Source organism: Oculina patagonica, chromosome 8 (genome assembly GCF_052425735.1).
Source record: "Oculina patagonica isolate OP01 chromosome 8, crgOcupat, whole genome shotgun sequence".
NCBI classification, from domain to species: Eukaryota; Metazoa; Cnidaria; class Anthozoa; order Scleractinia; family Oculinidae; genus Oculina; species Oculina patagonica.
This window is the reverse complement of record NC_135765.1, coordinates 23,982,345-24,005,653: the sequence shown is the minus strand read 5'-3', so window position 1 is coordinate 24,005,653 and position 23,309 is coordinate 23,982,345. Positions and strand designations below refer to the sequence as shown.

At 40.8% G+C, this 23,309-nt stretch overlaps 2 protein-coding genes across 2 annotated transcripts; both read left to right on the top strand.

The window, feature by feature from the left end:
• Positions 1 to 146: 146 nt before the first annotated feature.
• LOC144663545 (uncharacterized) lies at positions 147 to 5,696 on the top strand. The gene is made up of 4 exons (XM_078524530.1): positions 147 to 838; positions 1,873 to 3,587; positions 4,190 to 4,433; positions 4,750 to 5,696. The coding sequence occupies exons 1-4, from the start codon at positions 176 to 178 to the stop codon at positions 5,143 to 5,145; spliced, it is 3,018 nt and encodes a 1,005-aa protein (XP_078380656.1). The 5' UTR covers positions 147 to 175; the 3' UTR covers positions 5,146 to 5,696.
• A 7,037-nt stretch (positions 5,697 to 12,733) lies between these two features.
• LOC144663547 (dual serine/threonine and tyrosine protein kinase-like) lies at positions 12,734 to 19,856 on the top strand. The gene is made up of 4 exons (XM_078524532.1): positions 12,734 to 13,495; positions 15,272 to 16,878; positions 17,343 to 17,580; positions 18,128 to 19,856. Exons 1-4 carry the CDS (start codon positions 12,758 to 12,760, stop codon positions 18,530 to 18,532), a joined length of 2,988 nt encoding a protein of 995 aa, XP_078380658.1. The 5' UTR covers positions 12,734 to 12,757; the 3' UTR covers positions 18,533 to 19,856.
• The last annotated feature ends 3,453 nt before the right edge of the window (positions 19,857 to 23,309 follow it).

Genomic DNA, 23,309 nt, shown 5'->3' with positions numbered 1-23,309 from the left:
AATTCATCCACTTGATCGAAAAAGGCTTTATTATTTACATCCGTTCCGTTAGTCCCTTAATTAAGCAAGTCCGCTACAGCGTAACTTTCCAACCTCGATACAATTCTAAGAATAACACTACGAGTAGACTATATGTACTATAATACTTCGATTCGTGTCGTTGCCACACAGTGAGATGTTTCGGCCAGCAACGACTGGAGACTTTAAAAGTTTCTCTGCTTTGCAAGAAGCCATCGATGAATTCAAACGTTACTCTGATTGCAGCACGAGCTTGTACGAAAGAACGGTGACTTGCTTCCACGAGATCATAGAAAGTCTTCCATTTGATAAAGCGGAAGCGGTACAATCTGCGATTCCTTTCTCGAAGCAGGAAGAAGTGAAGAAAGAGCTTAAGAAAAGCCCTTCTGTGTTCTTTATTGGCGAAAAGAATTGCGGAAAAAGCTCCATAATTAACGAGCTCCTGAGACAGAGTTCTCTGCCAGTTAATGAGAACCCGTGCACGGCTAGAATCGTACGGATTAAATATGCCGAGCAGTCGTACGCCAGACTCGTCGGATCGGATGGCAAGGAGGTAAAAAGAGAAGAATTTAAAGGCAAACGTCTTCCAAAGGAACTCATAGTTGTCTCAGATGAAGACAGAGAGAATGAAACGGCATTGGAAGAAATTGTAGAAGTGGGATTAAATCACCAGCTGTTGAGAAGTGGAATCGAGCTGATTGACTCGCCAGGGAAGAACGAGTCGGATGCATTGGACAGGGTGCTGGATGACTTTCTCAACAAAGGCTCCGTTCCATTATTTGTTTATGTTATCAACGGAGATACGCGACTCACACGCTCGGTAAGTGAAGGTGGCCTTTCGCTAGCCCAGGTACATGTATACTTTACAATATATGTTCAATTTTCACTGCATCGATTCATTATAATAACAATCTTTTTTTCTCAGATTTCGTTTGAGTTCTAATGTAAACTTGTTACAAACCCGTTTTGCCGATTATTGACCTTTGTTCTGGAAAGAAAACCATTCTAAATGTGGCCATGTTTGAGCTCTTTGTGTTAGCCCAAAAAGCGTGCAAAGCGAAAATTGATTTATTCAAATCCCTCTTTTAATCTAGCTTTCTGTATTTTACGCTCATAGCATGTTGTATTGTTAGGAACCTTACGGATCTTTCAGTTGCTTTCAGTTTATTTGACGGTCATCTTGTGATCAACTTACGTAGTTAAAACAGTATTGAATACTGAATAGCATGAACTGCAGTTGTCTTTTCTGGTCGCTTATTCTCGAGAAAGACGTCCGAACCCAATAGCCGCTGACGGTGTCCGGTGATTTCACTTCGCTTTGCTTTAATTAATGCAAAGGCCATCTGATCTATTTTTGAGAGAAAGATAGTTTGAACAAAGGATTACAGGGTTACAGGGTAAAAAAAACAAATGGGATTATAATCGACTGCATGCAATATTTCTAACAGCGCTGATTTGCTTTCGTATTTAAGGGCTACAAGCAAACAAAATAATTTACTGCTCGAACAATTACAATATTAGCCGTACTTGTTTCCCTTAATTTGATTAAAGCCATTTAGACCGCAACAAAGGCAGCACGAAAAGGAATAACTGATTCACTACAAGAATATCTTACTTGTCCATTGACAAGACAACACCGAGTTCGAAAATTCACCGATTGGACATAAGCGACCATAAGCAGCGAATGGTGTGACGAACCACACATACTTCAACTAACATTATCTCACGTGCTGAATTGTACTCACTCAGCCTGTCAGAATTAGCTTAGTTTGTTTCTCCTCTCACTAGCTATTGGTTTCTATCCAACCTAAATGTTTTCTTACCACTTTTTAAATTCCTTCTTTCTTCAAAAAGGATCAGGAAACGTTGAAATTCTTGAAAGACAAATTTCCTCAATCTCGCACGATGTTCGTCTGCAACAAAGTGGACATAACTAAAGAAGCACAGAAATATAATCACAGATCAGCTTGTCGCAAAGATTCTCACGAGAATGATAATGACGATGATGATGATGATGATGATGATGATGATGATGATGATGATGATGATGATGATGATGATGGCAAGGAGGAGGAAGACGACTGCGAGGAGAAGGACGGCGAGAACAAGGAGGAGGGAGAAAAGAATGAGGCGAAGGAGGAGGAGTCGAAGGACGACGCTAATGGCACTAAAGAATGTCATTTAAAGGAAGTAAATAAAGTGCTTAATAAAGGAGAGGCTGTTTTCAACCAGCTGAAAGACAAGTATGATCTTGGAGAAACGTGGGAAATATGTCCTTTGTTTCACGCTATTTCAGCAAGAGAAGTTCGTGAAGAACGTTTGGCGAAGCGGGAGACCGAGGTCACCAGGAGATTTCGACGATTTGAATCCAGTCTGCAGGATCATCTGGGAAAGGTTATGAAGACCCAAACCAGAAGAGTAGTGCAAAAGCTTTTAGTGCTCCAGGAAAGCTTTGCTAACGTCGTCCAGGTACAAAGGACTTCCATTACGCAGCAAGCATCTGTTGTGCCACAGATATTACAAAAGGCAGCCATGATGCAGACAAAAATGATCAAATCATTGTCAGCTATTACATTCAAGTCGGAAGAGTCAAAAAGGATGATTCTACAGGATTTAGACATTCTGAAGATGGACCTTTTACGCGAAGCAGAACTGTATGAAGTTGATGGACTACAAAGTCTTCAAAAGGAGTTTCAGACCATGGTAAAGGCTGAGCTTCCTGCTTACTCGAAACTTTTGCTGAACGCCAGCTTTGACATTGCTTTTACAAAATTTGTTAGCGATGCAAAAGGAAGCATCCTGGAAAAGACATGTCATATTCTTGACAAAGCTGTACAAGTCCTAATGAAAGATTATGTCAATGATCTCACGATTGCCATAACTGACTTAAATACAGACCTCAGAAACCCAGTTGTCTCCCGCATACTGGAAGAAATTTACGACATCCAGTTCCTGACAGCTAAAGCAGAAACCGATCAGCTGCTTCAGCTTGTTGTGAACGGGCTCCTCGACTCAATGACCGAAGTTGCCAAGATTGCATTGAGGACGGAAATCTCGCAGCCTCTCAGCAAATGTCTCTGTCCAGAAGACCTGACGAGCTACAAAGCTATAGATGTTCGCAAGACAGCAACAAGACTAAACATTTGCGACACTCTTCTGGCAACGCTTGATTTCAATCGTGTTGTGGATTCGGTTCGTGAAGCTTGTACCAGTCGCCTCCTGAAGATGCACGAGCAATTCATGGTTGCATTGTCGTCATTTGCCTCTTTGCATGCCACGCTTGCAAACAGCGACATGTCATCGCAGCTTGAAGTGTTTCGTGTTCATTTTACCCCACAGATACGTAAGCTTACTGTTGAAGGATTGGCCTTGCAATATTTGCAGATCTTTGGACCTGTTACTCTCGGTCAACCTATTGCCCAAGCACGGCATGGTGTCATCTATGAATGCACAAGCGAGCACTGGTGCAGAGTATCGCCCACTAGACAGTGTGTGGTAAAGGTCCTTGATAAAGAAGAAGTGGGTGAGAGTGCCTGGAACCAGACGGCTGTGGATTTGATCAACATGATGTGAGTTATTCGTACAAAAAATGTCAACTTCTTACTGAATACCATTTCCTCCCAAACACAGGGATAGTTAAGTAAACAAATTTGCGATGCAAAACATGATTTCATACCCGATTAAGCTGGATTAAATTATTGCAATCATGAAGGATAAAGCCCAGCACTTCTTATACTTTATGTATGGACTAAAATTCAGAAATTTATCCCTGGATTTAAAATATTGTATAAGATGATTTTAGGGGTTTAAGGAGAGATGGCATAGTCCATTGAGGTGGCCTTTCATGGGGAGGAGTTTTGCAATTCAAAAAAGATTTTGATTAGAAACGATTTTGCGTGTGAAAAGTTGAACATAAAAACTGCGCTAGGAAATTGGCCAAAATAAATACCATCGCAGCATAAAATGGCAACCAATGCAAGCGCAACAGACCAGGGCGTGTAATCTGAAGAGACCATGCGCTTTCATATCAGAAGACCTTTCGTTTAGGGAAGTGTTGGGATCACAGAAGCTTGTGGTATATCTAAATACAGTATATCTGATTGTTTAATAACGTTTTGATTAACGACGTAAGAAAGTTAATGATTAAGGGTGTTTTTTATTAATTCTTTAGTGACATAATTGAGAAACTCAATGGCTCCCACCCAAACCTGTTGCGCCTGTATGGCTGGGTTTTACCTAAGCCAGACACCTTATACATTGTCATGGAAAAGGCAGACAGGGGTCTGCTGCGCGCTCTACAGGAAGGACTACCTCTGGATAGGAGGATGAGCATAGCACTGGATGTGGCTGAAGGACTAAAGGCCATTCATGATATGGGCTACACCTACGAGGATCTCAAACCTGGAAATATATTGGTTTGTTTAACTCCAAAGTTTTAGTTTGCAAATTCTGGCTGTTCTGTTAGTCTTAAATCCTTATGTTTCTGTATCATTTTGTTCTCCTTTTCGATGGTCTTTTTTTTATGGCGCTGTCTACATTTAACGTCGCTCGCTGTCACTCCCTCCTCTCTCTATTACCCAAATCTCCAGAAATGACAGGGGATTCGAAACCTTACCAATTAATCCAAGTTAATTTCCTCTGGAAACAGGAAGTCATATAAGCGATATTTGGAAAAGTTGATAACATCAATTTGATTACATTAGAGTAATGCGCTATAATTTTCCCCATCAGTTAATGTCTGACGAAAGGGCCAAGATCAATCTGGCCAAACCAGAGAGTCCTAATAGCATGACGCCTCTCGGTGCACCTTTCCATATCTCACCTGAAATGTACCAGTTTCATGGCAAAGGCCACCTCAGTTACCCTTCGTACGACATCTATGCATTTGGAATGCTCTTGTGGGTGCTCTGCGAGGGAACTGGAACAGCAAGGCCGAGAGTGTATGAGGAACTGGACACTACTGAAGCCATGCAGAAAGCTGTAGAAGAAGGAATCACACCAAACAAGCTTCCGGTGATGAACGATGCATGCTGGGAACTGATGACCACTTGCTGGGATGAGCGAGAAACCTTGAAAATGGAACATGTTGTCGCAAGAATGGAAGTGATAAGGGAAACATGTCGGTGAGCAGTGCAATGGAGCAATTTACAACAAAACTTAAATTTAGACTCATACGATTGTGCGACTGTTTTCTCCATAGAAATGCATAGGCTGTATAGTTACATACTCATTAGTTTTGAACCTGCGAATGAAAGTTAAACTAGTCAGGAAGGCAAATTGATTTTTCGTGAATATTACAAAAATGAAGAAAAAATCGCATAAAGTAATATATAGATTTAGGCAAGCCTAAAAGCGGAGCTCCCCAGTTAATTTTTTTGCACTTTATTGAACTCTGAATTCTGGCCATTGTACAACTTTAAGGCTAAGAATTTTTTATTCGTTTTATTCTTTTAATAAATAATAATTAATACAGTCAACTTTCTCTTAACGGACACCTCTATAAGACGGACACGTCTTTAAGACGGACACCTGGTGTTGGCCCCGTCCCTGCCGTTTTTCAGTCATTTTACTGTAACTAAACTCCCTAGAAGACGGACACCTCTCTAAGGCGGACAATTGGAGCCGGTCCCGACGGTGTCCGTTTTAGAGAGAGTTGACTGTATTGTTCCTTATTTCTTTTTTACTGTGTTCGGGGGGGGGGGGGGGGGGAGTACTCCCCAAAAATTACTATGGGGGTTGCCGCTGAGTTGCTGAGACTCTGGACCTGTTTCAGAGACAGCAGGTTCAATTTGCGACCCTGTTCCAGTCAAACACTGCAAAGTAGGTACCCTGTTCCAGCAATATCCACAATGGAAATATATGAAGATAGATGAAAGGGGCGGAGTTTCATAGCTATACTTGATAGTGTTCAATCATGATTCTGGGAAAACAATCAACCCTGTTTCAGAGTCAAAAGGGTGATTTGTATACCCTGTTTCAGAGTCAGAGAGGCAAAAAAGCATACCCTGTTGAGAGGCACATACCCGTATAGCTCTTATATGAGAGTACCATCCCCCCCTTCCGGGTACCGTGTACAGCAACACCAAATAAGAGAACAAACAAAATCAATCAAAACGTTATAATTCCACCGACAGCATTAAGAAGTCTGGATGGGAAATTATGTTGCAAAACGGGCAATTATGTTACCTTCGTGTAAAAAAAAGGAGGGAGGAGTAGGGCTGCATGTCCGGGTAGATAGGCATATCACATAGTAAATAAGGCATTTTTGTTGTTGCTTTACCAGCTTTAAAAGAAAGAAAATCACTTAACATTTAGAGTATAAAGGAAATAACAAACATCTACATTTATAATAAGGTTGATTTTAATGTTTTTCATTCACTCATTTATTTATTTTCATTTTCACTATTTGCCTATATTTTAATTTTGAATGGAAATGGCAGAAGTTATAGCTAAGGGTTTGGAGCATATTGCCCAAATCAAGCTAACTCCAAGCAAACCGGAGTGAAAGCTAACCACAAGCAAACTACAGTGGAAGCTAACCGCAAGGAAACCGGATGAATAAAGCTAACTGCGAGCAAACAGGGGTGAACCTAACTCCGAAAACAAAGAAGTGACATTCTGTCATTGCACCGAACAGGATCACCCCATCCCCAACCCACCCCCCCCCCCCCAAAAAAAAAAGAAGATGATAGCACCTTATTTACTTTTACATGTCTTTTGACTCCCCTTCCTCTTAAGGGGTTTCACTTCACTTACAGAAAAAAAAGCAAAAATTCTGGGAAGCTAGAATATTGTTTGTGAGTCTCAAACTCAGTTTTGTTATTTGATTACGTAGAAAAAAATAGAATCATGTTTGCTTGTGTATAAAACTATGCAAGAAAAAATATAACATCAATACTTTGACTATTCTTTTAAAAATTTGTTTGTATTATTGTCCACATTTTTTGGAGTCATGTTGCCCATTCGTCATGGAGTTCACAAAGTAAGCAAGTGAGTCACAATTTGGTTGCTACATGGTACCTTATGGATTAGAATATTTCACTTATTTTAAAAACATAGCTGTTCTTATAAATTGTACACAGCATACAGTACATAAGAATGAAATTGGTAATGCATATTGCTTGCAATAACGATTTTAAACTCACCTATACTTTAGAATATTACAGTACCACCAGTTTCAGCATAACCAACCCAAATTCAAATAATTACATTGCTTTGTAACTCCACTACCTCCCCCAAGGTCAACCAAAGATCTTATCATATAATTAGACAACTACATGTAAGTCCTGTGTAGTCGAGGGCTCAAAACATTTGGACACTTGCAGGTCATGTTAACTGGCCAAACAGATTTAAGCTTGGTCATATGTGGTTTCTTACCAGTCAAAACATTGAAAATAGCAATTTTAAACTACCACCATTTCTGCCATTACTGTTTTGGCTGTATATTTTTCAAAAGATCACTTCGTAATGCCCTTGTTTCATCTAACAAGATGTGAAAGTGACAGGTCAATCAAGAAGTCTTTTTCTGAAGTACACTGTAAATAGGTTAACATTTAAAATATAAATTTTGCTTATTTGCAGCTTCTCTTGTTTTTAATTTACATGTCCCTAGTCTCTTAAAAATAGCATCATGACGACACCCAAACATCGAGCTGGATTTAATCTTTCCTGTTTTCTATTTATGTCCTTGTCCTTGTCTGTTTTTGTGTCTGTGGCTCTGCAAAATCTGCAACTCATGTTAACCCTGAAAAAAAGTCAAATGCCACAGATTAAATTAAAATTGATTAATTGGCATCAATATCAATAATTTATAGGACAAAACACTTAACTCAAGCTTGTTTAACTGAAGCCAAACTACTGGATGCAAAATGATCCATTAGATATTTAACAGAGATGTATCAGCACAGACTATTGTTTTACTGATAACTGCGAAGTCAACTAAATATTTTAATAAACTCAAAGCATCACTGCAAACCCTAACACCCCCTCTTAATTAAAAGGTTTGGCCTTTAAACAACCCCCCCCCCTCCCTCCCCCTAGCCCTTTTGGAACTTCCATTGACCTTACATGGGATGGATCTGAATATTTGGGTTTTCCTTGGTGTAAGAACCTGTGAAATATTTCTTTGTTTTGGAGCTATTGTTTTCCTGCTCCATGTTGTTTTGAGGTTCTTTGATGCCTTGTTTCACTGGTTCATACACGAGGATGAGCTGGATATCTGCCATAACCACACATTGGAATTTTAAAAGGAGTTTGTGAGGGGAGGTGACATTCAAACCATTTAACCTTCCACAGTGAGGCTAGGTATAGATATTTTCTGGTAGAAGATCTAGGCATTTCATGAAAACATACTTTTAGTGAAATATTAATTATTTAAATTGTCTACTAATACATATGTAGTTGTTTTGAATGTCATTGAGGAGAGACAAACTAACTCCCAAATTAGGATTTCAAGTTGGATTTCGAGTTAGGATTTCGAGTTGGATTTTCGAGTTGGATTTTCGAGTTGAATTTTACAGTTAGGATTTCGAGTCGAATTTTCGAGTTCAGATTTCGAGTTGGATTTTTTTTGACAAAGCAAAACCCATTACAATTATTGAAAGCTAACCATAAACAGGCTAACCGGAGTGCATAGTGGGCTAACCGAAGTAAATAGTAGGCTAACAGGAGTGTGTAGTAGGCTAACCGCAGTGCATAGTGGCCTAACCAGAGTGTATAGTAGGCTAACCCGCGGAGTGCATAGTAGGCTAACCGGCGTGTATAGTAGGCTAACCGGAGTGTTAAGTACGGTAAGCAACTCGAAAATCCAACTCGAAATCCTAACTCGAAATCCAACTCGAAAATCCAACTTGAAATCCTAACTCGAAATGTTAACTCGAATTCCAACTCGAAAATATAAGAATATAACACCAGCTAAAAGAAGGATTGACATAAATAATCTATTAAAAACCACCACACCAGCTCTAATTAAAAGCCCTGTTTATAAAAATAATTTATAAAAAATTATTGTCTTATTTAATGGATCTCATCAAATATAATTAGCCTCTTTCGTTTATACACTCAGTGTAGTGACCCTTCCTTCCTACATGGGATATTTAGCTTTTCTACTTGGGGATTTCTTGTTAACTTACCTGTATAGAAAAAAACATTGCCACATCATAAAAGCTTTTCTCCTAACAGTAATACTTATAAGATTTTCAAAGATACACATTTAACACTGTCATAATGATAGTCAATGTATTAAAGTTTGCATACATAGCTGCATACAGTGTCTAAAATGGCATGGATTACAAGTAGAGCGAACAATTGTGTTTTATAAAATTACTCAAAATAATTAACTAAGATACATGTAATTTTATGTGGAAATAAACTGATTTTTTTTGTTTCTGCTAAGGTGTGGTAAAAACGGGTCAATTCAACGCAAGAAATTCGCAACGTAACGATCTCTTGGCGTAATCGTCCACGACTCCAAAATAGTTTGTTCAAACAAATTCCAACAGCGAGTAAATAAGAATAAATAGATGACTTAAAAAACTAAAACACTAAGTTTAGCTGGGAGTTTCATTATAAACAATTCAACTTAATATAAAGTTCTGTAAACCAGAACCACTAAACCGAAGCAAATTCACTCATAAAGCATATAATTACAGATTTTCACAAAAAAAAACATGGACTTAGTGTGTTCAGTAAAGTCAAAGTTTGTTACCTCATATTTGAAGTCGGAGAATGCTTGTCAATTCAGCAGACATGAGCAGAGGGCAAAGCTTTCAACCAGCTCATGCCAATTAATCGGAGGCGAAGCGGCCGCAGTTTTTCGTATTATTATCCAACTGCGTAGAACATGTAAGCTTTAAATTATACTCCAGCACCAACGACCTTTGAATTATCTGCGAAGGTCTATTTCAGCCTTCTCCATCCGTGTAGCTATTGACACTTTTTTCCTTCACTTCAGTGAATTGAGTTTAGCTCAATTAATTTCCAAGTTGGTCAACCGCCGAAACGGTAGAAACTCGCTCGCTCGCCAGCTGTTTCGGATCTCCCCGTAAGCCCTTATCGTTTGCCAGAACTTCCATGATGTGTAAAACCTTTAGACGGGGTAGACTAAGAAATATTTACGAAGACATTTCTTTTTCAGCTTACAAACTGTCCGGGTTGTTCACTTTGTCCTTTATGTAAATCTGAACCGACTCACTTGCGCCCGCGGTCCAATAGCAATGCCATCACTTGGTCAGCGGTCAACTTCAAAAAAACACGCGACCTTGACCAGTTCTAAACCTGAGCCCGCGATATGGTCATGTGATACTGGTCAGCGGATACCTTGTTTTGACAGCTGTCAATTGACCATAAAATGGATGTCCAATATCAAAGATCTTAGTCGTTGACCTCACTCATTTCTGGTTAACCAAGGAGGCAGAAGATTGTCTCCCCCCCGCTTGGGTTGCCTTGGGACTCCCCTCCCCCTCCCCAAGAGTCTGTACGCGCGGCGGGCGGGCGGGCGTACGCACCAAATTTTTCCGGCCTCCTGGGTTTACAAAAATTCTCACGTACCCGCATTACCCATGGTGCTCCGCGGGCGCGCTGGCGCGCGCGGGGGCTCCGCTATGAAACAAGACTTGATTCCATGTTAAATGTAGAAACGGTTTACAAAAGAAACAATGCTTGAATACTCAGGAGATTTAGAAAATTCTCTCTTATGACCGTAATTGTAAATAAGAAGACGGTATAGTATATAAAAATGTAGTTTATTCTAGTGGATTTTTTTGTCAAGGTCTGTTATGATTGTAAAAACGCTTTCATTTTTACATCTTTTTCTCCTTTCCAGTCAATATTTACAACATACTCTAGAACTCGAACATCAATGCATCGGGCAGTTTCTAATATTGAAAGACATTCATTGACTGGCGTTTATGATCATAATCTTATATAGTTTCAAGGGTGCACGTGATTTTAGAGTAAAAAATTTGGAAAAATGTAGAACTCGTTGATGTGAGGACGGGTCGTAAAACAAGATAAGAACTATCTGCGATATTAGCTTCATTAGATGAATAATTCATTATTTTTATAGAGACTGAACGAGTGATAAACGAACAATAAGTGGCATGACTACCTAATTAGGGATTTGTGAATAAAACTCGATTTAACATAACTAGTAATTTTTCTTGTATGATTGATCGCTTATCCACGGCTGAGGCACGGATTGCTGTTACCTCAGCTTGATGTTAGTTTTAGTAATCAGACAAATAACTGCAAGCCATTGGAGGCCATAATTTCTATGATACCCGGTCAGAGATCCATATCACACAACGGACACCAAAGTGGCAGAGCCGAGTGGCCGTATCTAAAAGCCGAGCTCCCTGGTTATTATTTACTTTACCCTAACTATTTAATCTTAATTTACTTACCAGAGACAGGAAAAAAAATAGGACTTGAGCCCACGATCCAATGAAAAACCATTACCTGAAACCATTACCTCGATGAGCTCTACACCCAAGCCAGCAATATGTTCATGTGACAGTGGTCAGCCGATACCTTGTTGACAGCTGTCAATTGACCATAAAATGGATGTCCAGTATCAAAGATGTAAGCTGACGTTAACCTTAACTTTAATCTATTTCTATCTATTTCTAGTATGGTCCCATGTTGCACGACGTCGTCGTTGTTGTACGTACCTAGAGCGCACGCGCCCGCGAACCATGCCGCTAGCCATGATGACCATGAAAAATCAAATACACGGTTCTCCAAGTTCTGTGCATGCATAATTCTCCTTTTTCTATGGTGATGGGGCTCCTCTCTGCAGGCCTTCGACCCGCTGGGGAGCACCGCTAAAATAAAGTTTGAGATTATGTGTAGTATTAAGCAGGTGTCTAAAAGGAGAGGTTCGACTGCAGCACTCAGGCGCAAAAGCGGAAACAATGGAAAGCAAGTGTCTTAGTCCATTGTCTTTGGTTCTCAAAGGGCGAATGAAGTGAGTAGAAAGCACTCTAAAGCATGGAATGCAAATGATCCAGACAAAAAGAAGCAACAGTGGAATAGTGTGTCTAAGGATCATGTATTCACTAAGGAATTAGGCACTAAGTACTCCGGCATACAAAACCAAATGACGTGGTGGGAAGATAAACAATATAATGCAAGTAATCAGTTATTGAAGTACATTACTGACAAACATTATATTTTGAAAAATGGTAACAATATTAATAGTTAGGGGACCCAGAGGTATCCTTCCCCGGAAAATTTGAAAACGTAGGTTCTCTGAGACTGTAGCATTTCAAGCCATTTGTAGGTGGTTTGATATGGAACCAAGCTTGATTCATAACCAACAAAACATAGGCCCGTGAAGCACAGACGACCAGAACGCGCTACAGTCCCCAGCTGTTTTCTAGCACTGTACTATCGATGTCAAATTTCGTGCAAAAAAGCTTTGGCATCGCAGTCTTTCTTGGAATACTTGGATTGTGTAGAGGAAGAAATTGAAAGGCACCTCCCCTGTAGCTGCTAAAAGGGCCTGCAAACTGAGACACTAGTTATTACACGAACTATGTAAGTGGACGTCACAAGGGATGTCGTGAAAAATAAAGCGCCAAATCATCAACGATTGTATGCTCCGCCTCTCTGTTCTCGAGTCCGTGCCAAATTCTAACACCATTTGCAGATGAATTCATTTCCTGTTCTTCCGAGAAAAGAAGAAACAAGACACTAAAATGTAGTATGCTTCAGTGCTTCATGTGTTATTCCTTTCGCCATGCCTCTTAAAGATGCATTCGAAGATTTTCGAAAATGCAAGGTTACTCTAGAGAAAATTCACATTGACACAATCCAATGCTTTAATGAAATCGTGGGAAAGCTTTCTAATCAGCGCGATGCAAAGATTGCCGAGGAGCTTCGCTACGCAAGCTCGCCACCGACGTCTCCCGATGAAGTGAAAGTGATGACACAAGCGGCCGCTTTGGCTGACATCAACCTAGAGTTTGACTCGAATCTGGCTGAATTACTATACACCTCGCAGGAGAGAAAGGAAGTAACCTCCCTGTTCTCACAAGAGCCAGCGCTTATATTTGTTGGTCAAACGAATTGCGGCAAAAGTTCCATCATAAACGAGATTTTAGGCTGCAAGTCACTTCCGACAGCTGATCAGCCCAGCACCGCGAGAATTGTCCGCGTCTCCTACGCCGAGAATCCTTTCTGTCGCCTGGTGGCCAAAGATGGTAGTACCCTGCAGGAGATAGCATTGAAAGGGAAGAACAAAATCCCTCGGAAGAAAATCGAGCTCAGCCAGAAAGACCGCGTGGATGCTACCAAGGTGGAAGCGACCGTGGAGACGGGGCTAAATATCGAGTTCTTGAAGTCTGGTGTAAGCATCATCGACTCGCCCGGAAGGAACGAAAATGATGCACTGGACAACCTGGTGAAGGAGAAGCTGGAAAATCCACTGGCGTTTGTGATTTACGTGGTCGACGGACATAATTTGTTTACAAAGCAGGTACGGTAAGAACTTCTCGGTCTTGAAAACAACTAAAATTGTCAGCTGTTTCTAAATAATCATCTTCTGGGATGCGAAAGTCCTTGTTTTGAATTCTTCATAACTTAGTTATACAAATTATCAGCACAAAAACAAAACAGAATAGAACAAGATATGTTTTTGTGCGGTGATCGTTAAACATGGGATAAACTACAATATCCCAACTCACTTTCGCCTTTCGTCGATGTTGTTTTAATAAACAAAAACACTCTACAGTCAAATCACATCATTTCTGGGAACGGATTGAAATGGGTTGCAGCACTTTAATTACTCAACCGGATCGAATCATTTTTCTTATTTGCATTTAGAAACGAGACAAACTATACCTCGGTACCGAAGGATAAAATTCTGTCGCGCGGCTGGAAACTTCGCTTCGGCGACCAAAGACCGTCGCCACGAGCGATGAAGCTGCGAGAAAAACCCTCTGGCTTAAAGGGGGCACTCACATCAAATAAAAGGATTAATCAAAGACAAATCTTAACGGGCTGTTCTTGTCGTGTCTTTTATTTTGAAGCGGCCATTTTAAATTTTTAATACGCAGTCACTGTTCTGCGGTGGGAGGTTGGAGGTCTGGAATCGAAAAGGTAGGGAGTCTGGGGCGTCCGAAAAAAATTGGATACGATGACAAGAGATGAACCTCTTAGCTTTCCGTGGTCTCCATTCTCTGCCACTTGGGGTGAACGGAAGTGAAATCTCGTATTATAACCGGAGGTAGAAATGCTGCTTGTGGAGCAGCCGGCAATACACGTAAAATCGCCTGTATATCTCTCGAAAAAATTCTTACAAAAGAATAAATACCACCAGAAGCAGTTCATTTCGTAATCCTAAAATGAAAAAAAAAAACCGCTCAAATAACAATAATTATGTTGTCAATGCCATTATTGACACCTAAGTGTCATCAGACTTACCTGTGCATTATTCTGGCTAACTGGAGTTTTGTCTAGCTAACTCATCAGCCTATTAACCCCTTATAGCTTGTCAAGCTGCTATTCAGCTTACCCTGTTAGTAGGTTTACAGTTAGCTATCAGAATCGCCAATGGTAACACAATATACACGTGGAAAATTCCGGATTTAATGTCATCATCATATACGTCTGCAGGTCTGTAGGTCTGCGGGTATGCAGGTCTGCAAGTATTCGGGTTTGCAGGTTTGAAGTCTGTATCGCCCCTTACTTGGTTACCCACTTTAAGACTAGACAAATAGATATTACATCGTGTTCCCAAAAAAGATAGCCAGTCACTTTGTTACGTTTCGCTGTCAACAAATATCAATTATAAGCCTATGGCTTTTTTAGAATTTTACGATAGGATGCAATTTGACTCAGGTAATCAAAAAAACAGATTATGGGCTCATGCATTAGAGTATACAAGTAGAAAAAGTATTTTTTTCCTCTGACAATGACTGCACAGATACCAATTAATGAACTGCTGACCGATACCCTATTTAAAATTTCCGGAGGAAAAAAAATCAACACACATCCTGTGAAAGATAATATATATAGCAAGAATGTATATCCCCAGTACAGCATCAACAGGAGTGGGGGCGAGGCTTCTTTTAATTTAGTGTGGAAAGCATCAACTGGAGAGGGCTATAGTTTCCAGAAAAGACCATGGAAACTATAACCATACCTACACACCAAATGAAGAGGCGCCTCATCCCCCTTCCCCCATCCACCTCCGGTTGATGCTGTTCTTGCACTGTTTCTAATTTCTTTGATGTTTTTTTGTTGTTGTTAGGATAGAGGGGTTCTGAGTGAAATGACATCCCGAAGACCTGAGTTGCCAATATTTTACGTGGTGAGTAAACTCGAACCTGAAGATCGCACCGAATCGTCAGATGAGGACGAAGAGCCAGGATGCTCTTCACAATCAAAAAAGAAAATCCAAGAGTCCGAAGTACAGTCAAGGAAGAAACAGCGAGTGTACGAGAGACTTGTTAAACATGGGTTCCTCTCAGCAGGGACTGGCGTGGACATGGATCAAAACGAACGATTCCACGGACTCTCCGCTTGGCGGATCCAAAGGAACCACGAGATGAAAAAGAAGAACCCTAATGCTTCCAGTGATGATTTTACCGGGTACATTGAAGCGTTTGACAGATTCCAGGAGAGCCTGAAGAAGTTTGCTGAAGAATCTTTACGCGCCAGGGTGGAGCACGTTTGCCAAATCCTCATCAGAGTCTTGTCAAGGTGCCTGGATTTCTTCATTCAGAAGGCCAATGTCCTAAAGAATGGTAAGGAGCTGATGCAGAAAACGCTTCATACTCTTCTGGAAGAGGAAAGCGAGGTTCACGAGAGCATCAGTTGCAGCCTGGACAAACAGGAAAACGATATTGAAGACATACTGACTAAAACGTTTAATGAGGCACACGACGGAATCCTCAGAGAAGCTGAAATGTTTGAGTACGATCTGACAGAATTTACCATTCCCCAAAGTGGTGTTGTAACGCAGACAGCAGCCGTAGGCCATTGCCAGGACCAGCTCGAACGAATGGTGATCAGTAAACTCCAAGGAGAGATCAAAGAAACTTTAGGCATGATGCTTCATTCCAGAGACCTGTTTTTCACTCAGATCAAAGAACGCATCGAGCAAATTGAGGACGAAATCGCTGCTGATCGGGAAATGCCGTCGGCAGCTTTGGCCCTTGGGAGAAGCCTTCTTTCTTCATACGAAGCGCAAATAACGTTTGCAAAACGGGATGGAGCAATTTTAAGCTTCTTTAAGAAAGTGGATAACTGGTTTAAAGACGCGATTCGTCACCCAAAGAATACTGCCGCAAACACCACCACAGTTATCGCCTGCGCGATAACTGTGACAGCGCCAGTCCCATCATTCGAAACAATCGTCAAAACCGACAAAGGCGACGTCCCAGTCAGTACCTTCGTCAACACCGTCAAAGGCAATGTTCCAGTCGGCTCACCTGCTTGGAAGAAAAAGGTTGCCACAAACGTCCTCAAGAAAGTGGATCCGTCTAAGATGGCCAATGAAATCGTGACCAATTTGAAGGAGCATTTTTGTACTTGTCATGAAGAGTTCACTGGCGAAATCAATAAAGTCCAAGACCTGTTCAACCGCGGAGAGACCATCAGTGACGAACAAATGGGAAAAGCTGTTGAATTTGCTCCAAACCTTGCCCTTCAAGAAATGCTGGCGTACAGTGTCCTGGACAGGTTGAAATTTGGCCTACCGCGTAAAGGAGATCTTATTGGCACTGGAGCCCAAGGCATTGTATTTGCCTGTGACAACATCACGACTCCCGAAGGCAAGCCCTGCGTGGTGAAAGTGGTAGGTGTTGCTTCTGGGGAAGTACTCAAGGATTTATCACTGGAACTGCACAATGTCAGGTATAACTTGAATTGAAAACTGTTAAGACTGATTTTTTAATAGCAACAGAATCAGACTTAGTAGAGTGAACGTAAGCAAGGTGGTCAGCGTCCTGGCCTAGTAACACTGATCAGGCCGGCGCTAATCTCTGGTTTCAAGAGCATGAAATGACTAGTCAATCGTACGGTTACATCCAGCATTTAATTCGCTGGTGTCTATCGAACCGTTTGTGTAAGGAGAGGTACTGCGAGAGTGAAGTTTCTTCCCCTGGAACACAACACAATGATCACGACAAGGGTTTGAACCCGGTCCCGCTAGATCCGGAGTGCAGCACGCTAACCATTAGGCCATTAGGCTTCCTTCCCCTTTCGTTTATAAGCACTTGAAACCTCAGACAGCTCTAAATTTTGAGCGTGTTAGTGACCTGATATGAATTCTAACCCTAATCTTGTATGTTTTATGCTTTCGACATTTTACTTTGAAGGTCTCTTCAACATCCGAACATTCTACCCATACTATGCACCATAGTAGAGGCCAACCGAACACAAGGCTCTTCTGTGTCACTTGTCTCGGAGAGAATGAGGTGCGATCTTCAAGAAGGTCTGCCAGCCATTTCTTCTATGAGGAAGAGACTGGAAATAGCGCTTGATGTTGCCAAAGCCTTGCAGCATCTGCACGCGGAAGACTTGATTCATCGAGATGTCAAACTGCAGAATGTTTTGGTAAGTGAACGCCTTTATTGTCTGGGCTGGGAAACCTCACTGTCAGGAGATCTGAGAAGGGTAGCCACGATGTAGCATTTGATGACATACAAAACAGTCAGCCATTAAAACCTCATTAACCTTTCACGTCAATGAGTGGTCAAATAGAAACCTGAGTAAAAAAAGTCCTATGCTTCATTTGAAAAACACATCAAAACATGAAGAACACACAGAAATACGGTCAATAGCGTTAATTCAATTGGCGCCACCCTACAGTTTGTCTTTGACGGCTGATTACATTGATTGATCAGAGGTTTGACTAAAAGTATCAGGGTGTATACGGGATTACAGTGAAATTACACACTTTACAAATGTTTACGCAGTTTTCATCCCCTGTCTCTTCGAGGCTTACAGCAATTCAAACAGAATTGAAAGAGCCAGCTTCCTCCTACCCCAATCTAACCTCCTTCTCTTTTATCTTCTCTTCCCTTGTTCGCCCAAACAGATAGTAAACACCTAGGCGGTAACTAAGTTACATTTTTTTTGACGACCTTGTTTCCTTCCACAGTTGGACGAGGCCAATAGAGCAAAGCTAACTGACTTGGGTCTCTGCAAACCGGAAGGCCTTGCAAGTACCTCGCTGGTAGGAACGCTGATAAACATGGCGCCCGAAATGAGCAAACAACAGTACGACGTCAAAACCATTGACGTCTACGAGTTTGGGATGTTGCTATGGAGGGTGTGCGAAGGTAAGGGCAACCAACCACAGAACGTAGATTGCCATATCCTACCTCTGGTAATGCTCATGTTGAACGCCCTGGAGAACAAGACGCCTGAGAGGTTGGACGTGTTTCCGCAAAGCTGCTGGGACCTTATGGAAAAGTGCTGGAATAAGGAGCCCGACGCAAGGCCGTCATTTGACACCGTGGTAAAGGACCTGGAAGAGATCCTTCGAGACGCTAGCATTCAATAAGGATAAAAGCGAATGAACACAGAGCCAAACACACAGAACCAGACTTGTTCACACCAAGTAGTGTGTTTGACTTTGTATTGAATGTTTTTAGTTTCAGATTTGAATGCTTAAAGTTGTAAGGGTAAAAAGAGAAAAAATGTTTTCAAACTTCAGTGTCTGCTTATCTACTCTGTGCTTAAAGCCCCGGCTAAACGATCAAACATTTTCGTCCAACATCGTGTTTGTCGCACACAACATGGAGTGCCTAAACGAGCAAACATCTACCAAAGCGAGTCCACATAACGCTTTGTGCGTATTACCGCTGAAATTTTGGCGCGACGTCACATAGATTCGGTCACTGATTGGTTACTTTTTCCAGCCTGGGCTTGCTTTGTTTGCAGAGGTAGCTAAACGATCAAACATTTGCGTGTGAAGCAAAATGTTGGATGAAAATGTTTCATCTAGATCAAACACGGGAAACCATTTAAATGCAATGTTGAGAGAGGCGGCTAAACGGCTAAATGTTTGATCGTTTAGCCGAGGCTTAACTGCAGTGTTTGTAGCTTAAATTGGTACGGGTTAAATTGCTTACGCGCCAGATGGGATATCCTAGTCCCGACCGATAACAGACTACCCCATGCCGGTACTTTTCCTGGTTGTACTAAAAATGTGCCAATTCATCTACAATGCAACTCTGATATGATGAAGTGCAATGGGACTGGAAAAGCATGTTTGTTTTAGCGGGGGCACTTATACCGAGGTTCTGCTGGGTACATAGAACCTACAAAAATGACCTGGCTCCCCATGTGTGGCTTCGTTGCTCAGTTGGTATGGCGTAGCGCCGGCACTGTGAAGTCACGGGTTCAAATACAGTCAACTCTCTCTTAACGGACATCTCTATAAGACGTACACCTCTATAAGACGGACACCTGGTGTTGGTCTCGTCCCTGCCGTTTCTCAGCCATTTTACTGTAACTAAACTCCCTATAAGACTCTATATGTTGTGTCAAATGGTATCTATTTTTATTGGTCAAAAACGCTGTAAATATAACAGGTAAAACTGTACTATCACTTTTCGCAGGGTATCTACACACAGTGGTCCTTAAAATGGAACAAACCCCGTATTTTTTGGCGGTCGTGTTACATTTTTCATGTGTCTTGTCAAAAATTGCTCCATACAAGCCCAGTTAAAACCACACCGGCTTGAAAAAAATTCTGTTACTGATTCTTTATACCCTTAGTTAATTCACCATTTTGCAATTGTTTTTTTGATACAATAGATTGTAACTAATTAAAGGTTGCATTAGCTGTTGTTTGAAAAGTTAACCGCGGATTCAATAAAATACTTTTTTTTCATTCATTATAACTGTGCATATTTTTCTTCATAAGTTGTCTTTTATACTGTTTTAGACAAAACTGCTAGCCTGCGGATACAGACTTCACTTATCGCTCTTAGAACACAACTCAATGTTGCCGAGAGTGATAAGAGGCAGCTGTATTCACAGGCATAACTGAAATAATAGAAATTACACTTCCATAAAAATACAGTTCTGTTGACAGGATTAAGATCGATTATCGAGCAAGACCCTTTGAGGTTACAATGCATCTTTAACGCATCTTACGGTTTCAGTTAGGTCCCTGAACAACGCACTGGACCAAGGACTCGGTTCTAGAACAACACACCACACTATAGCTAAAATTTATTAGTTTAAGAATCGGCTTACAGTGCGAATACTCGAACCGGGACAGTTGGAACAAAGTTAACCAATCACAACGCTAATTGAGAACAAAGAATGGCGACCTTTTTTAGAAATGGACCAATAACGTCCAAGACCGCAAACAATAGATTTGCAACAAAATTTAAACAGTCAACAACGTTTGAAACAGTTGCGGACCTCTCAGGAAACTTGCCTTGTATTTGATTGGATAGTTTCGATCCTAAATTTTCACTGACTGCACCGAATTTTCAGTAGCGCTCGTAAAACCGTAATCAAAAGTTGGCTTTCACAGGCTGAAAAATTCTTCAAAAGAAATTTTCTGATAAAATTGTATTGCTCTTCGTTGGTGATAGCACAGTAAAGAATAACGAAGGACGCTTTTATTCACGACAAGCGCGAAGACGCGAAACGGGATGGAATTGTTTCAAAGGACGTCTCAAGTGCCTATTCCGTCGTATGCAGTGTCTTGTGTCGCATGTGAGCAGAAAGTGAATAGAAACGTTCTAGATTTCATGTTTGAAAAGTCAGTTGTTTTCACTCTTCTAAGTTACATACTCGTGTTTGTTGTGATTATTTTTTGTTTCTGACGAAAGACAAGGCAAGAAAGATTTGGGATGCCGCCACAGCGACAACTGACCTTGCATATTTTATTAATGGCAATTTTGCTTTCGCCGCTTGAAATGAATTTTCTCCCATAAAAGTTTCAGTGACTTTAGCCTGTGGTAATTTTATAAAACCACAGAAAGATTGAAGACTCAATGACGAAACGGAACAAACTCCTCTTTCACGAAAACCGCGAGTTTACAAAGTTGTAACAGTAGATAACCGACAGAAAATGAGTCCGTGAGCAAACAAGCGAAAACAACATTCGACCTGATGTTTACATTTCACGTGGCCTCAAATCGTGTCAAAAAATGTAAAGTGGTTACGGCATTGACCGACGATATAAGTATTCTGTTTTCGTGAATTTCAAAGTCATACGAAGGTGTAAAAGCAATTTGTTAACATTGGCGAGGAAGTGACTCGCATCGATTTCAAGGCATCAGACAGAGCAAAGCTACTGAAAAGCTAGAGCGAAATGAAAATAATTACGGCGTGAATTTGATTTCACAGTCTTCATTTTATTTCCGGAGTGAAAATTTTCAAACAAGAGCGAACACAGTGTGGAATATTCAATTCACAACTCCTGGCCGTGAAGAGAAAATTCACGGTTCGTAGTTTGATTTGTAAACTTTTCGCGAAGATGATATTGTAACATACATCTTGTTGTGGTTACCAAGGTAACCATAATGTTACTACCTGTGTAAGTAAGTAAAACTTTCCGAAGCACGAAGTAAGAACGAGAGCGTACCGAAAGGGCACGATGATTTCTCAAGTTCTCTAGGTAGCTTTTTACGATTACAATACTATTCTTTAGAAGGATATATGAGTTACGGTGATGAATTGTTAGGATTTAGTTAAATATGAGGATTCCGAATAAAAAAAGCCACTTTCAAAATCATTATGGCGCTTTCGAATTGTCCACGATCGACAATCGACTGCTTTGATGAACCGCTGGCCGAACGTAGTTGGAACATGATGCTTGGCACGTGCATATAAGCGAACGTAGTTGGAAAATGATGCTTGGCACGTGCATATGGCCGAACGTAGTTGGAACATGATGCTTGGCACGTGCATATGGGCGAACGTAGTTGGAATATGTTGATTGCCACGTCCATGTGGCCGAACGTAGTTGGAACATGATGCTTGGCACGAGGATATTGCTTCGAAGTAATATTTTTCGAAGCACGAAGGAAAGAACGAAATCGTACCTGAAACGGCACAAGGATTTACCTAATAACTTCTGCCCATGCATAAAACTTTTTCCCGTAATGCCCTTTATACAATATCGTTTCTTCAGGAACGATGGCTAAAAAAGTTACCAAAAATTTATTCTTTGTCCGATCGCTACAAATTTTGGTAGAATGCGTGACAAGGTTATTACCCAATCCCCCCCGCAAATTTGAATGTGGCCTACACGACAAGAAGGAAGTAATAATAGAATGTCTATTGATCTTGATCGTCAACTGCGAAATACAACCGATGAATCGATCGAAATCGAGGTAAGAGTTGTGTACTACGTACAGTACGAACGCACATGGTCTGAAATGCAGTGAAATGTTATTTATATTTATATTGCTTGGAATCAATATCTGAATTTATCTCTGAGTATAAGGAGATCGTTATATTTCGCAGAAAAGGGTCAACCCGTTGCCTTTAATATGTTTCCCCCCTTATTAGGACCAGAGGTAAACCAAAAACACATTTAGACCCGCCAACATCAATATTTGTTATTTGTTTTGCAAGAAAGCCTACGACAACTACGTTTACCAAAAATCTCTCAGAAAATCTTTAACATATTTTTGTCTGATTTCTTGTAAAATAATTGATGAAGGCGGGAGTGGGGGTGATTACTTTCATCATTACTACACTATGAAACATTCCAGAACCATTTTAGCTATTCACTATTTCCTCAGTTCGACTAAGTGTGTTAAAACATTAGTAACCACATGACCTCTTAGAGGGCTGTTATATAACTTGTCTAACTTTATCTATCTACGATCTCTATCTACGACCTCTTGAAAATTAAGGATCGAAACTAACCAATCAAAAACAAGGCGAGTTTCCTGAGAGGTCCGCAACTATTTGCAACGTTGTTGAGTTTTCAAATTTTTCTGTAAATCTATTGTTTGCGTTTTTGAACGTCATTGGTCTGTTAACGAAAAAGGTCGACATCCTTTGTTCTCAATTAACGTTGTCATTGGTTAACTTTGTTCCAACTGTCCCGGTTCGAGTATTCGCACTGTAAAGCCGCGATCTATAAAGCTTACCCTTTACCAGTAAATTCTTTTTGCCTCCATGAACTTTTACTCGTTTGATAGGGTAGGGCTCCAGGTCTCCAGGTCTCCAGGGCTCTAAAACAAAAAGCTGGGACCCAGGACTGTATTAAGAATACCGAATGCTTCTAGAGACTCCTGACAGAACACATGACCAATACAACGAGCCCATCTTGTAAGAATTGGCCACAGACTCCGTTATCT